The 20,577-nt window shown below is 37.2% G+C and overlaps 1 protein-coding gene across 1 annotated transcript in view; it reads left to right on the forward strand.

Annotated features, from left to right (window-relative positions):
• The window catches only part of ACAP2 (ArfGAP with coiled-coil, ankyrin repeat and PH domains 2), a 52,030-nt gene extending 31,944 nt beyond the window's left edge, over nt 1-20,086 (forward strand). Inside the window, exons 12-23 of the mRNA XM_035895221.1 lie at nt 878-978; nt 2,767-2,872; nt 3,339-3,547; nt 3,765-3,834; nt 5,160-5,254; nt 6,669-6,835; nt 7,669-7,761; nt 9,057-9,244; nt 9,569-9,678; nt 10,691-10,801; nt 11,048-11,109; nt 15,936-20,086. Coding sequence (XP_035751114.1) covers nt 878-978; nt 2,767-2,872; nt 3,339-3,547; nt 3,765-3,834; nt 5,160-5,254; nt 6,669-6,835; nt 7,669-7,761; nt 9,057-9,244; nt 9,569-9,678; nt 10,691-10,801; nt 11,048-11,109; nt 15,936-16,039 — 1,416 coding nt within the window. The 3' untranslated portion in view covers nt 16,040-20,086. The remainder of the gene's footprint in view (nt 1-877; nt 979-2,766; nt 2,873-3,338; nt 3,548-3,764; nt 3,835-5,159; nt 5,255-6,668; nt 6,836-7,668; nt 7,762-9,056; nt 9,245-9,568; nt 9,679-10,690; nt 10,802-11,047; nt 11,110-15,935) is intronic.
• Nucleotides 20,087-20,577: the final 491 nt, after the last annotated feature.

Below are 20,577 nucleotides of genomic sequence, written 5' to 3' on the forward strand. Positions count from 1 at the left end.
GTGTCAGCAGTCAGTATCTGTCTTTTCGCTGGTGGGGGAGTGCAGTTGTATGTTACAGCAGCAAGTGCAACTCTGCCCCAAGCTGTAGAAGCCAGCCTTTTCAATCAACGTTTGGGCCTGTGCTCCTTTGTTTGCTGTTCTAGAATCTGCTTTTGCACCGCATAGCTGTAACTGTTCTTCATGTTGGAAAAAACTAGAGAACTGTATGGAGAAGGAAAAAAAAAAGAGGTAGAGCCTGTGACAGTTCGTTTCTCTTCCGTGTTAACAGATCAGGTTGAGAGGCTATTCCTTGTTATCTGATGCTATCAAATCAAGGGTCCTCATTTTTGTGGTTGGAAAGGGAACAAACAGTTGAGATTGTGTGAGCACGTTTGAGTGGGGCATTTTGTGTTTGTGAATTCCAATTACATTTTTATGGTTTTTAAAAACGCACCTTTAAAATGCGGTTATCTTAGAGCAGAATTCTTAGGAATTGAATTAAGTTTTCAAAACCATCTGCATCTATCTTCTGGGTTTTGTACTTGGCACTTATAATACTGCTGATTTAGGTGTAATCTTTCTGATTTTTTTGTGAGCTAATTGCATCTCTTAGAAATTATCTTTGAATTCATTTGAATACTGTTGTTAAATTTTGTGTTGATTATTGATTGGATTGTGGGTAGAAAGGAATTCTCCAAAGTTTGTATTAAATTATCATAAAATAAAACATTAAAATTTATCTAAATAGTTCCTGCTAAGTATCTCTGATTCCACCTATTTAAAATTTTGTTCTGAGGAAAAACTTGTGTAAACAAGCAAATAGAATTAAATGATAAATAATTTGGGGATTATTAGCCACTTTATTTCTGTGTGACTTTTGTTAACTTTTGTCTCTTAGGATAATCCCACAGTAGTTGTTGAAGATTTACGGCTTTGCACAGTTAAACACTGCGAGGACATAGAAAGACGTTTCTGTTTTGAAGTGGTTTCTCCAACAAAGTAAGGAGAAGTGATGGAGCATGTTTATTTAAAACTAAACAGATTGTCATATTCAGTTGTCTTGAAATGCACAACTAACATTTCTCTTGGGATAGATCGAAACAGGAAAAGTATCTGAACAATTCTGTTTGGAATTTTGGTTAAGAGTAAGTGATGCTGTGAGACATGTTCGTAGTTCGTAGTTTACTTTGGTATTAAATGTGCATTCTTGTGCTTTATGCAGAAATGGCTTGTAGTTGTGGAGCTGTTGTGGCTTAGTAGCAGCTGATGCTATCACGCTGCTTAGTAACATAGAAAATAGATCTCCGTTTCTTCACATTTCTGATTGGTGTAATGGGAGAGAAACATTAATAAGTTGTCATCTTAATAGTGTTAGATCGCATTTCAGAGTGCACTAAAGGAAACTATCAAATAAAAATATTTTTCAGCTCTAGCAGTGCAGAATACCGGTTATATTTGGAGAAGTATGACAGTCCCGGCACAGCCAGGGCACAGCACATGGATTTCTCATTAGTGATGTTGAGATGTGATCATATCTAAATTTCTGATGTAAGGTCAACCTGCTTTTAGGTTTGGATGTTATCTACACCCCTGCTCCTACTTATGTTCCTCTTACTAAGTTGCTGCCCTCATGTTTGCATCCTCGGTTGTGATTCACTTTTGTCGTGGTTTAACCCAGCTGGCAACTAAGCATCAAGCAGCTGCTCACTCACTCCCCCCCTCCCTCAGTGGGATGGGGGAGAGAATCAGGGGGAAAAAAAAAAAGTAAGACCCGTGGGTTGAGATAGAGAGGAAAATAACAACAGTAATAATAATAATAATAATAATGGTAAGAGAATATACAGAATATATAAAACAAGTGATGCACAATGCAATTGCTCACCACTCGCTGACCAATGCCCAGCCCGTCCCGAGCAGCGATCACTCCGAGCTGCGATCACTCTCCCCAAGCTGCCATCTCTCTCCCACCCGACTGACTAACTCCCCCCAAGCATGACGTTATATGGTATGGAATAGCTCTTTGGTCAGTTTGGGTTAGCTGTCCTAGCTGTGCTCCCTCCCAGCTTGTTATGCACCTGGCCGAGCAGGAGAAGCTCAAAAAGTCCTTGAGTGGTCTGAGCACTACTTGGCAACAACTAAAAACATCAGTGTGTTATCAACATTCTTCTAGTACTAAATCCAAAACACAGCACCATGCTAGCTACTATGAAAAAAAATTAACTCTACCCCAGCCGTAAACAGGACACCTTGAACATGCATTTTGCTCCTCCTTGCCTATAATTTTTCAGCCCATAAGTGTTGGAACAGTTTTATACTTCATGACCCATTTCCTTTGACTGTTGGTGTGAAAAGCAGTTCATCTTTGTCAGAGAGCTTTAAAATAATTTTCTCTTGATCTCAATGAATGAACTGTGTTTTCAAGGACTGATACCTGTATCTTGTGTAATTAGTCATGCAGGTAAATTCCATGTGAGGATATAAAAATGAAAAATTTGGAATATAAAAAGAAAGGGAATAGGAAGCTAAGCCATTTTCTGCGATATTTGAAAAGTCGTATCTGTATGTTTTAGCATTACTGGCAAATAGTTTTGAAACAAGGAGTTTGCAATTCATAAAGGATAGGCTGCTTTGTTATTTCAAAATAAATGAGATGATGCCTCCTAAACAATATACTTGTGGTGATAGCAAGAAACTTTCTCAAGAGTCTGTATTTTATTGAACAATCTGTTGTTTGATGTTAGCTTCTTGGTCAGTCTCTCTGAATCTGAGTACACCTATTTGTCACAGGAGCTGCATGCTTCAGGCTGACTCAGAAAAGCTGCGACAGGCATGGATTAAGGCTGTTCAGACTAGTATTGCTACAGCATATCGAGAGAAAGGGGATGAATCTGAGGTGAGTTTAAAAACCCAACAAAGAATAATCCCCCTTTAGATCCTGAAAATTAAAAATACAGAAAGCCTCTTCTTATGAGGGGTGGAAAAAAAAAAATCCATTCTTTGTCTTTCAGTGGAAATGCAATGAAATTTTGAAGGCTATGATTTGTCTCATCTATCTCTCACTCCATCTTACTGATGTTACTTTCGCCTATATATTTTTGAGATTTTTTTCTGTAGTGTGATTAAAATTCATAGGATTATTGGATGCTCCAATATTCAGTTCTATATTTCTTCTAAAAAGCTAACCATTTTTTCAGTTCTATGGCTTTCCTTGGCCTTAAATGCAGAAGTTACTTTTCTAGCATTCTAGCGCACTGTCAGTATTTGTAGGACTTTTATTTCTTTATTTAATGTGTGTTTCTTTGGGGGTTTTTGTTTGGGTTTGTTTTTTGTTTTTTGTTTTTTGTTTTTTTTTTTTTTAGAAACAGGAAAAGAAATCATCCCCTTCTACTGGAAGCCTAGAACCTGGCAGTGAGACAAAAGAGAAGTTGTTAAAGGGAGAAAGTGCTCTACAGCGAGTTCAGTGTATTCCTGGTAATGCTGCCTGCTGTGATTGTGGTTTGGCAGATCCTCGCTGGGCCAGTATCAACCTAGGAATCACGCTGTGCATTGAGTGCTCTGGGATACACAGGTTGGGGAGCTCTTCAGAACTCTATTTGATTTGTGCATTGACTTAATTAGGAAGGATGGTGTTTCCCTCTTCAAATGTATATTGAAGAAAGGTTAGATACGCCTGTTTTGAAACAGAATTAAAGTAACTGTTTCACTTGCATAAATTAATGGTAAAGCAATTTGGGGTAAGACACAGCATGCAGTTACAGGTTAATATTTTTTTTCATGCTGTTTAGGAGCTTGGGAGTCCACTTTTCAAAAGTGAGATCTTTAACACTGGATTCATGGGAACCTGAACTTCTAAAGGTATGATAGTGTTTTTGAAACAAGTTTCTATTTGCTACTTGGATTGTTGCTCTAAAGCCACTGCATCAGAAAGTTCAATGCAGGAAACACTTGCATTTGTACCCAGCACATGTGTTTCATTTTCTACTCAAAAGTGCTTATAGTTGTGTGTTTGGGGTTTTTTTGTTTTAATTCATACTTTCTTATAATACATGCAGTAGTCATTCTTGTTACAAACTTGCAAGTCAGAACAACTTAGGACACTTTTGGGTTTGCAGTGTACTTAAAGTAGTAAGTTTCATCTGGTACTTTCAACATAGAAAGATGGAAAATCTGTTTACAGACCAATAATACAGTGGGCTGAAAAATTTTGGAAGTGCTATACCAGCCTAAAACGTGATCATACTTGAAAATTCAGATTCCAACTCTTACAGTGAAATCTTGATTTAATACTTCTACTGGCTTATAGGAAAGCATTCATGCAACTGCTCTTGTGTGCTATTTGTGTGCCAAAATTCTAATTTGATACATGGTTATGAAAATCATGGGACATTGAAATACTGAAATAGGAACTCACACATGGATGAATGTGTGCAATTGAATAACGGATGCAAAGCACTTGTTTCTAGCTGTGATATTCTGGTACTTAGGTATTGCTTCTCTATTCTGAACAATCAAAAGACAATGTGAGTAGGGGTGTTTCTCTTGTGGTTTGACCTTAAACAATTTCAATATGCATGTGTTCATGCTGAGGAAACAAACAAACAAAACCCCCCAAAACTATGCCCTTTGTCCTGTTTATGTAAATACTAGAGCTGACTATTAAACCTGGTATTAGAAGCAAGAAGAATGTTCACTGCCATCAGTTTAAGTTGGACTTTATGGGCCAAATTCTCCTTAAAGGTAGTATCTACAGGCTGTTTTTTGTCTTTGATCTTTTTCTATAGACATAGCAGATTATGGTTTAGCAAAAATGCCTATTGGACAAGATAAGAATAGCTACTGGCAAAGCTGATGGAAAAGAGTACCAGTTAATGAGGCCTGCAGATGTCATTCTGATTGCACAAAAAAGATTCTTGAATGACAGATGGTCATTTTTGCAGTCCTTTTTCAGAAGGGAATGGCACTTTTAAAGAGTAACTATTTTTTTGCTATCTTACTCGAAATGTGGTCTCTTTTCACTGATGGTTTCATTATCATGGTATAAACTATGCTTATTTCTGTAAGTGCATTTTTACCAGTAAAATACGAAGTTGTAAAAATAGGCTGAGTAAGATTAAAAACAACTAAATAGGTAGATAAAGCCTTTTGCAACTGTATTTGAATTTATTTATTTTGCTTCATAGCTTATGTGTGAATTGGGAAATGATGTTATAAATAGAATATATGAAGCCAAGTTGGAAAAAGTGGGAGTAAAGAAGCCACAATCTGGAAGCCAAAGGTAGTAATTTACTAGCAGTGCCTCTTACTTCCTCTTCTTGTTGCTTCTTTCAGCCTCCAGCTTTAAAAGATGCTGCCACTTAACTGTGTAACACTCCTCTGATTTACTCTTCATTTCCCCTTATCACCAGAATGTTTTGCTCCCCTCCTTTTCTCACTCTCTATCTTTCTTGGGTATTCCTTCTGTTGTTCCCTTTCAGCTTCTCTTGTTCATTTGTTCTTTTTCTGATCTCACTCCTTCCTTTTGATGACAACTCATGATAGCATCCCACTCTCTCATCAACGTGGGCATGTTGATTTTGTTTCCTGTCTACCTTGTACCTTCTCAGCCTGCTGTCCTTGGTCTGTGAGTGCTCCTGGAAGGAGCCTGTGGCTGTGCCTTTTGTTTACAGTGACTTTGTTCTTCAGTTTGCTTTTGTTCCCTGATCCCCCAAAAGCTCCTTTCTTTCTGCCTACATTGTACATGAGCTCTGCTGCTTTACAGCAACCTTCAAATGATTGTACTGCTGTCTTCCATTTCTCTGATGCTAATTTGCATTTGAAGGTAGTTCCCTAATGTTTGGTTCTTCTGTATAAGATGTGTGTTAATTTTTTTTTTTAACCAGCTTTCCGGTTCTGTGCTGCTTGCTGTCAGGCAGTTTGATGGTATAGAAAACAGCATTTTATAAAGCATTGGCAATTTGGAGACAATGGTGATAATATAAATAATGTAGGAGATTTGCTAGGTATTCCTTCCAGTGATAACTGTTTTTCAGCAGTTTCAATAGTAATACTCTTATAGACCCTTTTATCAGTTTGTCACAACTGGTGTGTTGTCATCTTGAGATAACCTCAGGTTATGAGAAAAAATATTTCAGTATGCATTATGGAACTGGTGGCTATGCCTACCTGAGGCTTATTATTGTTACAGTTCTCTTGTGCAATCTTGATGTTCCTTTAACAAATGTTGCAATTTATATTTACCTAAGAAACTACATATATGCTATATTAATCGGTTATTAATAAAGTCTAGAACATGTATAAAGGATTAATACCAAGAACTGGTAGCTGTACTAGATGATTGTTGTAGGTCCGTTCCAACTGAAATAGTCTATTCTAAGAGTACAATATAGTAGCTAATGCTTATTTCTTCCACATACGTTCCACTTCCTAAAGTCTTTGCCTGAAAGAAAATATATGTATATGAACTTAACAAAATTACTTTCTTTTGAGACTTATGCAAAATTTAATCAAGAATGCAGAAAGAGCTAGACATTGTGCTCTTCATCTTTCTGAAGATGTGTCATAAGTGTATCTTACATGCAGTGCCAAACTACAGTTTTGGCTACTGGCTTTAGTATGAAATGGATGTTCTTTTAATACATGAAAATATTAAAATATTAGCTTACTAACTCCAGGGATTTTGTATATGACAGGCAGGAGAAGGAGGCATACATCAGAGCAAAATACGTGGAAAGAAAGTTCGTAGAGAAGCAGCCTGCATCAGTATCTCTGCTTGAACCTGGAACAACAGTTTTGCCTCAAAGTCAGGAAGAGAAAAGGCACAGTGGCCCTGAAAAATCCCTTTTGGCAGGGGAACAAGGTGCGGCATCCCCAAAAGGTATTTACATACTTCTCTCCTTAGCTATAAATGCACATGGTCTTTTTCAAGTAACATATTTTTGTATTAATTGATTTTCTGCCTCATGCAGAGAAATTGGAATCTGTCTTTTTAATGGGTCATAGCCTAGTTCAGAAGTATAGGGGAGAAAAGACATTCAGTTATTTTTAGGTGGGGAAGAATTTGGAATGGGGATGCTTATCATTCAGAAACATAATAACCGCCTTCTTTCCTCCCTATTTTCATCCTTCTTAATTTTTCCAATAACGTTCTTTCCTGCCCTATCCCTTCCTTACTGCCTGCTTTGTGCTTTGCTAACTTGCATGTCCCAGCGGTTGCTGTAAGTAGCGACGAGGCGAGGCGGGAGTCTCTGTTCTGTCCTGATGAGCTAGATTCACTCTTCTCCTACTTTGATACCTCTTCAAAACTACGTAGTAGTAAGTACTACAGCTATGGCGTGTTCAGTGTTTGCACTAGTGATCCATTGTGTGTTGTGGCCATCTCCCTGCCTTTAATCCATTGTCTCCAGGTTACCGCATTGCTTAGTGTTTTCATGAAATAATTTAAGCTTTTTTACTTATCCTGATCTTTTCCTTTCTAATAATCTTTGACACTTACTATTATTATAATTGTTATGGTTGCAATATGTGACTTCATATTTTTTTATGGATATGTTAAGAATATTGAATAAATACTAGTCCTTAAAAAAAATTGTATTCAGGACCAAGTATAAGAGCTTGCTTTATTATCATGGTATCTGTGAAGAGCAGGTAACTTACGGTCTGCATAGTAATTACAGTTTCTCCCCAAAACAGTACAAAGCAGTGACAGTGGGATCCAGCAGAGTGCTGACGACAGCAGAGAACACCTTGCCTCTACTATATCAGCTAACAGTTTGTATGAACCAGGTGCGTTAGGCTTTGCACTTTAAGATGGAAATTGAATCACTTCTTGATAGCATGCTCGTATCAAAGAGTTTAGCACTTGGTGATACAATTCATGTCTCTTCTATCCTGGTGGGCTGAAATATTTTTAGCAAGGGTAATAATTGCTTGAGTGACCTTTCTGTCCTCCAGCTTTAGTAGCAAGAATGGCATGGAATCCTTTTAAATGACTTTAGACAATTATGTGTTTTTCCAGTCAGATGATATTGGGCCAGAATTCTGGTTTTTAGCAGACGGCGCAAAGCTGCATTTTGATACAGACAAGTCTCCACAGAAATGCATAATCCTTTTATAAATAGTTAAATCCACGGAGATGGAATTCCTGTTAAGTCACAGATACAGGCTTTTATGTGTTACTTGAGCATTTTTGCTTAATTTTTCTGTTTTCTGCTTATGTGGAACTGACTGTGTCTACCCCGTCTTTACTCAAAGTTTTATAAATTGATTGATGAAATTGTTTGCTATCTAATATTAGCATCCTGGGCTGACAGATGTATTGAGTATGGCTTGTCAAAATACCCGAAACATCTGTTTATAAAGCAAACTTATTCTTCTACATCAAAGCACTCTTCTGAGGTATGTTTTAAATCCAGTAGTTCACAGCTGTCGTTTGTAGGCAAGCAGCATGTGGCTTGCATCCTTACTTTGGCTGCATTGTAGAAATGTGATGCTGTAACTCACGAAAGCTTATACATAACAATGTCTTTATCTCCCAGATTTCACTCTGTATTGACTCTTATTGAGATGAAAAGAAAGATTATGCTTTAGTCCAGTAGGTTATAGCCACAGCAAGGAATTGGTAAATGACAATGATATCTTTTAATGAAATTTAGGTCAGAACAGTATTAGTCTCATGCTCAGGTGCATCAAGCTGTTGCAGCTAAAGATATATTTGTATGACTACACCTCTGTAGGAAATTGGTTCTATTCGTATCTTGCAGTATAGGATAAAACACACTTCTAACCTAAAATAATTTCTTAGAAATGACATGGAATGGATAGGTTGAAGGATATTCACACATGCCAGTAATGTGGAGAGAATGTTTTCTGGGCAGTAATAACTCTGTGAAATGGCCATGCCTGAATGCTGGAACAAGCTAAAAGCATCTGCGACTTCTGGCAGAATGGGGCAACAACGCACAGCATTTTGCAAAACGTGGACTCCCTTATGCCAGAGAAATTACATTTTTGGTCAGAATTCCAGGAGGTACCTCATGAAAACAGGGATTACAGATAAGCATTTTTTTTTTTCTTTTCAGAAGGAGACAAGCAAGAATCTTCTGTGTTCTGTGACTCCAAACAGCCTAGTCCAGGACTGCAGCTGTATCGAGCTGCCTTTGAGAAGAATCTTCCTGATATGGCAGAAGCATTGGCCCATGGAGCTGAAGTAAACTGGGTCAACGTAGAAGAAAACAAAGCAACACCACTCATTCAGGCGGTGCGAGGGGTATGTGACACACAGCACCGCCTGATGTGGGAGGAGGGGAAGGGGAATAATAGGGATATTTCTGTGTCACTGTTCCTGTTGAACTGTTTGCTTCACTAATGAATGATAATGTGATGCTGAAATTTACTTTACAATGTTCTCTCCAAGTTGTTTCTGAACTTCCTGTCAATGCTTTGTTTGGGACTATATAACCTATAGTGTTTAAATTTGATGCAAATCCCTTTTGTTTCTTTGCCACATGACTTGGTGGTGAGAAGGCAGAGCAGGCTTGGTTCTTACTCTAGAGATCTGGTGCTGAATTGTTTCTTTACTGTTGTTTCGTAGGGTTCATTGGTTACTTGTGAATTCTTGCTGCAGAATGGGGCCAATGTGAATATCAGGGACGTGAAAGGAAGAGGACCCCTGCACCATGCCACAGTTCTAGGACACACTGGGTAACTCACTGCTCCAGAATTTGTAAATGGCTGTCCTTTACTATAGCTGTTAACATAAAGCTTCTTCGTTTCCCCAAATATTCTGGTATTTTAATATATTTCAGGTGATACGGGTTTTTCTTAAACTTTTGTGGTAAGAGAGGAAATAACGTTTTTAATTAGCAGTCTCATCTGCTAGTAAAACACATCTATAAACACGCTTTGGTCCATTTTGTATTTAATAATCCTTTGAAATAGCATGAACTTTTGGTGAAGACCTATGAGATTTTTCTTGTTTTCTTAAGAAATATGATACAAATAGGACAAATAGGGGGTGTGTGAGGGCCAAGGCTTTTCCTGATTTGTCCCATCTGTGTGTTGCCCTGAGTGTATCGCATTTCAAAATGTACCGCATTACATCTTGAGTTTGGAATGTTGGTTTTTAACTGAAACCCTGTAGCAGCTCAGTTCAAATGAGGACATAACCAATCTGATTGGTGGTGCCCAAACTCTTTGCATGCATGAATTCTAAATAGGGTGCAACAACTTGGGAGAGTTCAAGATGCAAGCTTAGTCAGTATGTGCTGTTTATAAAGATGAATTGTAATAGCAGAGATGAATAAGATCAGTTTCTATTGGGTAAATCAGGCGCCTGTGAACTATGTCCTTTCCTGTATTGATTCTATTGACTGATGCTCAGTGATTCTTGTTTGTCGTGGTAAAAGGGATGATTTTTTTTTTTTGTTCTACAACCTAAGATGATACAAAAAGGTAGCCTCACTTCCAAAGGGTTCATCTCCTTGCTGCACTAGCCTGATTTGAGTTAGGCTATCTTTCTAATGTGGATTAAATAATTAAAAGTTTTGCTTACTACTGTGTTAATGTCTTAGTTGTTCTAGATGAACAGCGCTGTTTTGATATGGTCAAGAGACTTTTGGCAATTTAAGCCAAATAATGTTGCATCCAGCTTGAATTTATTTGCTGTTTTCCTTTTTTATTGTGAACATTGTTCTTAAATGCTTTTTCTAAACAGACAAGTGTGTTTATTCCTAAAACGAGGAGCTAACCAGCATGCCACTGATGAAGATGGGAAAGATCCACTGAGTATAGCAGTAGAAGCTGCAAATGCAGATATTGTAACACTGTAAGTTGTACATTCTGGTTTTGACTAGGTAACTGTTTTTCTGTTCTGTTTTCGTGTTAAAAATATAAGAAATGTCAAAATTCTTTTACATAAAAACAGAGAGAGCAAAAGGAAAATTGGAGTGTGCATTACCCACTGATGATCTTACTGATGTGAGTTTCAGGAGTGCGTTGTAGGTCTTGAATTGCAGTCTCTTTTGTAATGCTTTAAAGATGACATTGGGTTTTTTTGTTTCCTAAATCATAGGTTGCGCTTAGCAAGGATGAATGAAGAAATGCGTGAATCAGAAGGACTCTATGGACAGCCAGGTCAATACTCTACTAATAACCATACTGAAATGCAGTATAAGAAGTGTATTCAGGAATTTATCAGTTTACAATTAGATTCTTAGGATCTGAGGGAAATTTAAGATAGCTTCATACAATAATGTTTTTTATAAACAACCAACACATGTTAAAGCTTCATTGAAATTCACAGGTGTGAGTTTGTCAGATTATTTAGGGGACCTAAAAGGAGAGCATTTAAAGTACATTATTATAGTAGTGTATGTTACTACAGCCATTACCAACTTGTTTTGCTGGTAGTTGTCCACAGTTTTCTCCTATTGATGTTCCATTGAAATTCGCATAATGTTAGGGTTTACCTGACGTTATTTAATAGCAGCCTTCTGGCCCGGGTTGCTCAGAGACAGTTGAGGCGTTCATCTTACTACAGGATACCATTCTCCTTCCTGTGGAATGGTCCTCTTTTTCTTTTTTAAGAAAAAATGCTTGCACACCAATGTAAAAATGTACATCAAATATTTCGAAATAACTCCAGACAAGAATAGGAAGGTATTGATTCCTCAAATTTTATTTTTAAATATTTTTATTTGTTAAGATACAAATAAGAAACAAAACAGTCATTCTTAAGTATGTATTTTTGTATGCATGGTATCTTACCATTTCATTAAGGAAAAAAAAATTGGCAAACATTTGAGCCAACACCGTGGTGCAAAGAACTAACTAATTATATTTAATGAATATGTGCGACTTTATTCTCAGGCACTCGGTCCCAATTTACGCTATGTTCTGACGTGATATTTATGCAAGCCATTTCTTCTATTGTGGTATGCTTCCATAGGAACCTAATTTAATCTCATGCAAGTATTAATAATGAAGGCACACTTGATTGTCAAGTTAGACAGCTAAAAACACACCACTGTGCCTGGCAGTAGTGAAAGGCAAACCTTATTTTTAAGGTTGAGTGCTGAGTGCTCTTGGCTCACTCCTAAAAAGCCCTTACGTATTTTCCACTGATTCATAAGGATTGTGTATGCTTATGTCTTTTACCGGATTGTGGCTGGAATATACTCAAAGGGCAACATTGTCTCACATCAATATCCCAGATGAACTCTATTAAATAAACCAAATTTATTTAGTTTTTCCTTAACAATAGATGTTTTTCAGATTTGTTTTTAAACAAATCTAGGAAATCCAATTAAAACAAAAAAAAAGTACTACAGACACTCAGATATTCAAATGCTTTCTTTGGCAGAGCAACAGATAATTTAAAAGTATATACTTGATTATGAGCTTAAATGAAGAAGAATTCCCCACTCAGAAAATGCAGCAGGCTGTGTACGTGAAAAAAAAGTCTATTGCCAGTTTGGCCATTTTGAATGTAAAGCTGTTTTTTGATATAATGCATACTACTTCACTGACAGGCTGAAGGTTACAAATACTGAAGTATTTTTGATTATTTTAAGAGGTAAAAGTAGTAACTATCAGTTTCAAATAGTAAAATGCCTTTGTTTTAAGGGATGTAGGCATTTTGATTCAAAAGCTATGCGCTAAATCACAAATGTATATTTTAGATTATTTAGTTGATCTGTCACAAATCCAAAATTACTGTAAACCAGAAAATGCGCTTCTATAGTTTGTACAAAAAGCCTCTGGTTACTAAATGTTACAAATGTTTAGTAAAATGTTTCACTTGTAAAAAATACAGACATTACTTAAATGAAAATATGAATGTGTTTAAGCTGGAGATGGGGGAGACAGTTTTCCCTGACATCTTGTTTAAAATATTTTTTAGATAGACTCTTCAATTAGGTAGATGAAATAAGCTGGCTAAGACTTCAATTGAAAATATCTTGATATTTTTATCAGTTTGTGTTCCAGTAGCATCTAGAGCTGCAGTTGATAGTCTGATCCAGATATTTTACAGATAGTATCTGATCCTTGTAAACAGGCGAGAGGGACAAAGGAAAGTAGAGCTGCCACAGGGGCAGAGCTTGCCCAAAATCAGGGGGAGGGTATCATTAGAGTAATTTTTGAAATTCAGGCCACAAGCTGTAGCGCAGTGTCCCAGCCAGGAGATCTTGCTGTATCTTTGGATAGCTCTGCTCTCCTGTTCTTGATTCTTTACTTGCTGAAGTATCTTTTGAAAGTTGAAGTAAATATTTGAGTGTTTTAAACGTTAATCTCTGCTAGTCTGCTAGAAAGGTTGTGTAAATATGTAAGTGTAAGCACAAAACCTGTCTCTGCTGTTGCAAGGTATGATACCGTTACGTGGTCATAGAAGAGGCAGGTCTTTTTCACTGCATATACATGTTAGATTATCTGCACTGCCCTTATTTTAGAACTCTTCTTTTTCAAAATTGCGATTCTAGAAGAAAATAAGGATTTTCAAGACAATTGTATGCTTGCTGGGAGCTATGTGAGGGTAAATATTGATGTATGAGTTTGCAGTCTTCAGAATGAAGCCAACTGCCTATTTCTCTGCTTCAGTAATGCAGTTGATAAACAATTACTAATGTAGCTAATGGCATCACCATTTCTAATTTAAATATACCTGGCTGGTGTGAGCTACTGAGAGAATGTATATATTGCTTTGCAAGGTACAGTGGTCTTCCAAAATATTCCTGGAATGGGAACTAGCTGAAACCAGCTTGTTCCACAAAAAGTTAATTTCTGGTGGTAGAAGCCATATGCAGCATTGTACTGTTTCTTGTATAATACTTGAGTGCTCATCTTCTGGTGCTACAGTATGTCTGCTAACTATTTGATATTAGTACTGCTACTTGTTCTTCCTATCTTTTCTTGAATGTATAATGTGTGCCTTTTGAGTTACTCTGGTGTTCTATGGTAAAGCAGTGTTACAGTATTTTTGTACATAAAACCTGCACTTTAGGGAAGACATTGCTTGGAAAGGGAATTTCCAGAATTCAATTTTAAAGTAGGATTTTAAAATAAGTATAAGATTTACAGTATTAAGTATTTTAATGCAGCGTGCAAACTAAAGGGGCACTTTATTTTAGTCTATTTTTGTATGTAATATTTTTGTTATGTAATAGAGCCAAAAACAGAGCCACAGTGTATCTTGCAAAAATAGCTTTTGTTTCTTCTTTCAAGTTAATATGAAAGAACCAAATATGGCAACTTGAACTACAGTACTAGTTCACCAGTAGAGCCTGCTTCTGTATTAAAAGCATTATTGCTTGTATGGTACGAGCTTGATTCCGATTTCTGCTCTTCATAGCTGTTCTTTTGGTGAATATTACCATTCCCTTCGTTCTGCACTTATCTCCCAGGGCAAGCAGTTGCCAGAAACTGTTACAATAAAACATGCCCTGTACCCGCTTCATCTCTAGAATATACTTGGAACTAAATCTGGAAACCAAAAGGGAATTTCACTAGAACTAACTCTTCCTAGTAGAGCAGTATTGAATGTATTTATCTTTAAAAGTCCGGGAAGAATTGTGTCGTTACACTTTTATATAAACCCACATGCCATGCATGTTAAATATTTCTGGAAGGTCAGTTATTATTTCTATCATTTTCAAATGAATGGAGTCTAGTCTCCAAAAGAATGATAGTTCTAATATTGGAAATGTGCATTAGAGATGGAAAACCAAAATGGTGTAAATTTCCACTGTAGCGCAAACTTTTAAACACAAAAAAAATTTTAAAAACTGCCCTTTAGAAAAAGGTGGTAGAATAGTACTTTTCTTCTGCAATCATATTAAGGAAAAAATCTTCATGTTCAGCGTACATGATGAGAGAGATTTGGGGTTGATTTCTTTGTCATGCTATTAATCAAGCTGTGAGCAAGGAACAGTAGTGCTGGGATCTTGTGTCCTGTGTGGTCATCTGTGTTGGGAAGACAGTAAAATTTGTATGGCTGCATAGTTGGATAACTGGATCAAATGTTTTATGCATTTAATTCCCTTTTGAAGGCAATAGGCTATGGTTAATATTTGAAAAGGAAACCTGAACTCAAGGCCCAAAATGCTGCAGCAGATGAAAAATATGTGAAAATGTCCATTCTAAAGTGGCAAAAGAATGACTTGGCAATGACTCAAGAAGTAATCATTCCTGAATGTGTTTTCCTGTGTAGACAGAGAGGGGGAGGGAGACAGGCCTGGTGGAAATTGCTGCCCTCCCTCATTTTGGAATATGTACTAGTAGTCGGGTTGTGTTTAAGCACAAAGGGTGAAGATCTAAAAAAAACCAAATGAAAGATATTTAAGGAAAGTATCATCACTCTTACACATAAAACTAAAAGATGTAATGAATGTTCGTGCAGTAATGCATGTAAAAATTTATATTTGCTAAAGTAATAGACCAAAAGAATTTATGAACAATAATTTCTGTACTTAGGATGGCTTTTTTTATGTTGTTACTTGCTGATTGTTTTTCATGGACAATTCTCTCTGGCTGTAAGACTTCTGACCTCTGTTTCCAAGTAAAACTTCATGCCATAATTCTACTTTTCTGAAGAGAATCTCGGTTAGCACTTCCTTGCAAAAACAAGGATTTTATTCTTTAATAGCTAATAAACATTTTTCTTTTTCCATTGCTTTAAAATGCTTTCATTTTTCCTTCCTAACTCTGAACTTTCCTCTGTGTGGCTGCCTGCGAGGTACTATTTCAGGTATAGTTTGGCTTTGTTTAATTTGCTTCTACAGAACGTGCATGCAAGTAAACAGTCCCAAAGAGTTCACATCAGCATCATTCCATCTATAAGCAATCTTTAGACATGGACAAGTGTTGTTATAGTAATGGGTAGTGCAGTAGGGCATTTGTGCAATGGTGGGTGATGTTAACTATCACAAATGTTTAAAACCATTTCCCTTTTCTTTTCTACCTAGGAGATGAAATCTATCAGGACATTTTTCGTGACTTTTCTCAAATGGCATCAAATAACCCAGAGAAGCTAAACCGTTTCCAGCAGTCAGATTCCCAGAAGTCTTAAGTGTCAAGAAGGAAAAGAAGCTGGTTCTTATAGTGCAAGTCTTTTTTTACTTTAACAGAATGAATTATATGCATTTTGTTAGGTAGTTTGGATAAAGTGACCACTCTAATGTAGCTTTAGATTGTGGTAGCTGGGGAAATGTATGAGTTGTTTTATATTCTACAGTACGTATACCTCAGCAGCTGAAGAAAATGTTTAAAAAAGGAATACCTGCTAGCTCAGTGTAAAAATAGTACCTGTTAGCAAGTACAAAGTTTGTCCGTGGCCCAAATATAAAGTTAGCAGAGCATAGCTGCATGCGTTGCAGACTCTGGATGGCAGAATGATCAGACCAGCTTTGCAATTTAGTGTCCCCTACTGTCATCTGTCTCCCTGTTGCCATAAAGAATGTGCCTCTGGCCAGAAGGTCTGGGTTGCATTTTCTGGGACTGTTTGGAAGGGAAATCAGATAATGACTTACTGAGTTGTCCTCCTATTGTGGGCCTGTAACTTAACAGGTTCTTTTGTTCCTGTGTTGACTGTGGTTAGAGGTAAGCTGTTAATAACAAGACATGGTAACTTCTGCTCTTTTGCAAGCTCTCTTTCAGTGGAAGCTTTAACACCAGGCTGGCCTTTATGCTAGTGACTGCGGGTCAGTCACAACCAGTATATATCCTGGAGGACCAAACTTCTAAGAGCAATCTATTTACTTTTTTTTTTTCCCCTCTTAAATTAAACTTTCTGTGCAGCAAGTATACTTTTAAATGAGCATGTGGAACCTTTCATGAAAAATAAACTTAATCCTGCTGGACATGACAAGGGGTTTGTTTGCCGTATTTGGTCATCAAAGCTTGACATTTGAGACATGAAAGTAAATATTGAGCCAATGGAGTTTGTAGAGTAGTTCTATGAAGGCTGCTTGTTACCTTCTCTCTTTGCTGTTCTCACTACCAGACCTAAGCTGAATACATAACATCTCGTAATGCAGCCACCCTAAATTTAGGGCAATCAATCCTTTATCTCAGGAAGCAGTATCCTTTATATAATCTACAAAGATGTATATGTATACATGTTGCCTAAACTAAGGTGTGCACAAGAAAACCTAGGGATTTCACTGCACATTTTTTGCAAAGCAATGAAAGAGCAATACTCTCCAGCTGTATTCTGAGGGCAGCAACTCAGTTTGCTTTATTGAATAGCGAGCTCCAGTCTGCTGATGTGCATGTATAAATTGTGTCTGTAGATACATGCTTATGTGTCAGGTTATTTAATATCTAGATAGTAATCACCTGAAGCTCCAAACCAGCAGATACAATTCTTTACGCTCTGTTTGTCTGCCCTATGGACAACTTAAGGAGAATTTTTAGGTAACGTAGTGTCAATCTGAGTTTTTAGCAACCCTAATAGCCATGACGTTATGCTAATCTGCTGTTTAAATGTACTTAGGAAATTAATTGGCTTTCCTACAAGCTGGCTAAGATAAGCAAAATTGGATAAAATGTTTCTGTAAACTGTAGTAAAATTAAACTTTCTGGCATATTAAATTTTAACTAGGTATTTCAAATATTTATAATTTTGCCTCAAATGTATAATAAAGCATCAAATCTGGATGACTGTTGCTGCAAAGTTAATAGCATTTTAGAATTGTCCAATAGATTCTTTTTTCAAGCAGAAGAATCTTACAAAACAGTTCTTGCTTCGTGTATCGCCTAATTATGCTAGGAAAAGCAGATTCTGCCCATTTTAAGAGTGCATTTAGTCCAAATAGTAAGAAACTTAGGAATATCACCTGTAAGCAGTAATTTCTGGTAAGTTGTTTTTTAAGTAGCTGTCTATGAAATGATAATATACTTCCTAATCTGCAGTATTTAACAGCAGTGGATGTTTTAGTAGATCTTAGAGAAAGTAAAACTCCCAGTGTGCAGATGGGACGATGTAAGATACGACTATGTATAGTATACACTTTAAACGTAGGGTTTTGTAAAGATTTTGTCTTTTGTATCCTACAGGACAGGCAGTATATAGTGTGATTGGCTGTCATGTAAAGCTTCCTAAAGCTTAATGGCGTAATTGCTATCTCAGTCTGTGCTGCTGGAAAAATGTCAGACACTTATTTCAGATCTCCACTGGTATTTTCCTTCCTAGCCACAAAAATCTGCATGACATATTTTGCAGGACAGCTTCCTGTAGACAAAAAGTTTCTTCCCTGTAGCTCTGCAGATCCACGTGCTGCATTTCCAACTCTTACCTGTCTGGGAAGCAGTATCAGTCTGTTTATGCTAACAGACTAATAACGTATGTGATCCACAGCTTATATTACTCTTGTCAGGAACTTTGGAGTTTTAATGGTTCAGGGAGTGGGTATGTCACTTCTGATCCTGCAGCCTCGTTCCCCAATCCTTTTAGGTATGCTAGGATGTCCAGCATAAACTGCATTCAGTTAAAGCTTTTTTTTCAGGTCAGGTGCAATCATGTGTTAGGATGTTGCTCATCAGCAAAAATGAATATGCTATTAAGCTGCCTGAAATGTATTGAGAGTTTAGTCCTACCAAACACTGGCAGGCTCGGCGCTCCGGGGCTTCTCTTAACTCGTAGGATTCAGCCCTTGGTAATACGAAGTGTGAGTATCTCTAGTACTCTGAAGATCAGGCTTTCTGTATCGACTTCTGACTCAAGTGTTAATCTTCTGCTCTGTAATATTAGGAAACTGCCATTTTTATTACAATGATTCAGCCTTCAGTAATACAAAGTATGATTATCTCTAGTACTCTGAAGATCGGGCTTTCCATGTCGAAGTTCTGAGTCGAGTGCTAATCTTCTGCTCTGTCAGGAAGGAAACAAACTTCCATTCTTATGACAATATGAATCTGAGTATAACTAGAAATAATAGACAGTAAGGCTCCATTGTGGGTTAACATCTTGTACTCTGTACCAGGTAATGGAAAGCCTCAATTCCAGTTCATGTTTCTCTGTAGGTATGAGGTATAATAGGCCTTAATTGGTGAGGTACGAAGCAGTAGATTCCTTACACGCTTTAAAATCAGCTTCCAAATAGGGTTTTAGTAATTTACTAGACAGCCCACTGAAAGATTTTACAGTATTTTTCTTAGCCAGAGTTAGCTCATGTGTTCCAAAGATCTCTTGGAAAGACAAATGTCGAGAGCTCAACATATATTCTAATGCATCTCGATTTCAGAGGCATAATTTACTGACATTGAATGTTGATTAAAATGTTGTCTGTGGTGTCTCCTTAGTGGTCTGTTCTGTTTTGATTGTTCGTAAGGTTTTATATTTCATGTTAATGTCAGTACAGTGCATATAAACTTAAAATTCTGAGTTATCATACTGGATCACGTTGCTGAATTGTTAGACACGCTGGAATTTATTCCCATAAATTTGGGTGAAGGTGGTAGATGGTAGAAGTCGTGCTTGGCTTTCACAAGCTGCACGTGTTGCAGTCTGAATGCGTGTTTCAGTTGTTCATTACTATGTTGTAGTCTTCAGCTTCCTTACCAAGAAGTCACTGAAATCTGTAGCGGTCTTTCCACTGATTTCAGAGGCTTTGGATTGCACCTTTTGTGGCTTCTACTGTTAGTGTGTTAAAGGATCCTGTATTAATACTGCACTTTTCACACTCTGGGGTTTTACATTTTACCTGGTTATATACTGAGCTGAAATAGTTTTAGAAAATGCAACCAGACCTTCCCAACTGCTGTCTGCAAATCCCCATACAAGAGGAAGTTTCTCCTGTTTTGCAGTATGACCTCAGTACACATGTTGTCCAAATTTGAGTTCTCCCTGATAGAGCAAAAACCTTATAGCACTAAAGAAAAAAAAAGAAGGTGCGAACTAGAATAAGCATGGGGTGGGCTGTGATGTTTCCAGGATGTTGGTGTTTCTCCACAGTCATCTGTTCTCAAGTATGGATGTTAACTCTGCCGTTTGATCATGAGAATCTCAAATGACACAGTGAATAAAAAAGGACCATTTCATAGAATTATAAGTAATGTGTAAGTAGTAAGGGTGTAACACTTTTACACTAGCAAAAGGACTGAGCTGATGATTTAATACATTGAAAGCATTTTGAGAATCAGTTTTGCAAAAAACTGCCCCCTCTGCTTATTCACAGATGGACGCTTTTTCCAAAGGTAGAGTTTATGCCACGTGTTTGTACACCCCAATAGCCAAAATGCCTGGCTGTTATGCTTGCACAAAAGCATGTTTTTGAAAGAGGGACAACTCCAGAAGGGCAATACTGGGGAAAAGGATGAATGTACCACTTTGGTATATGCTTGCTTTATCTTTCTGCACACAGTATTTTCTTGTTTCTCTTCCCATGGAAAGAGATGACAGAGGAGGAAAAAGTCCCGCTCACTTTTCTGTTAGGATCCCAGATTTTCCATGTTTTGATAGGAAACAATGATTTCTCGGTGATTTCTCAAGCAGAGAGACTGCCTGAAATAATGAACTTTGGTGGGTTTTTTTTTTCCTTTATCTACGTGTCCCTCTGTATTTGGTGTTTTTTAAGCATTCCAGCAGTAAAATGCTTTTTCTCCTGT

The sequence above is a fragment of the Egretta garzetta genome, unplaced genomic scaffold (assembly GCF_000687185.1).
Source record: "Egretta garzetta isolate BGI_Z169 unplaced genomic scaffold, ASM68718v1 scaffold425, whole genome shotgun sequence".
In the NCBI taxonomy this organism is placed as follows: Eukaryota; Metazoa; Chordata; class Aves; order Pelecaniformes; family Ardeidae; genus Egretta; species Egretta garzetta.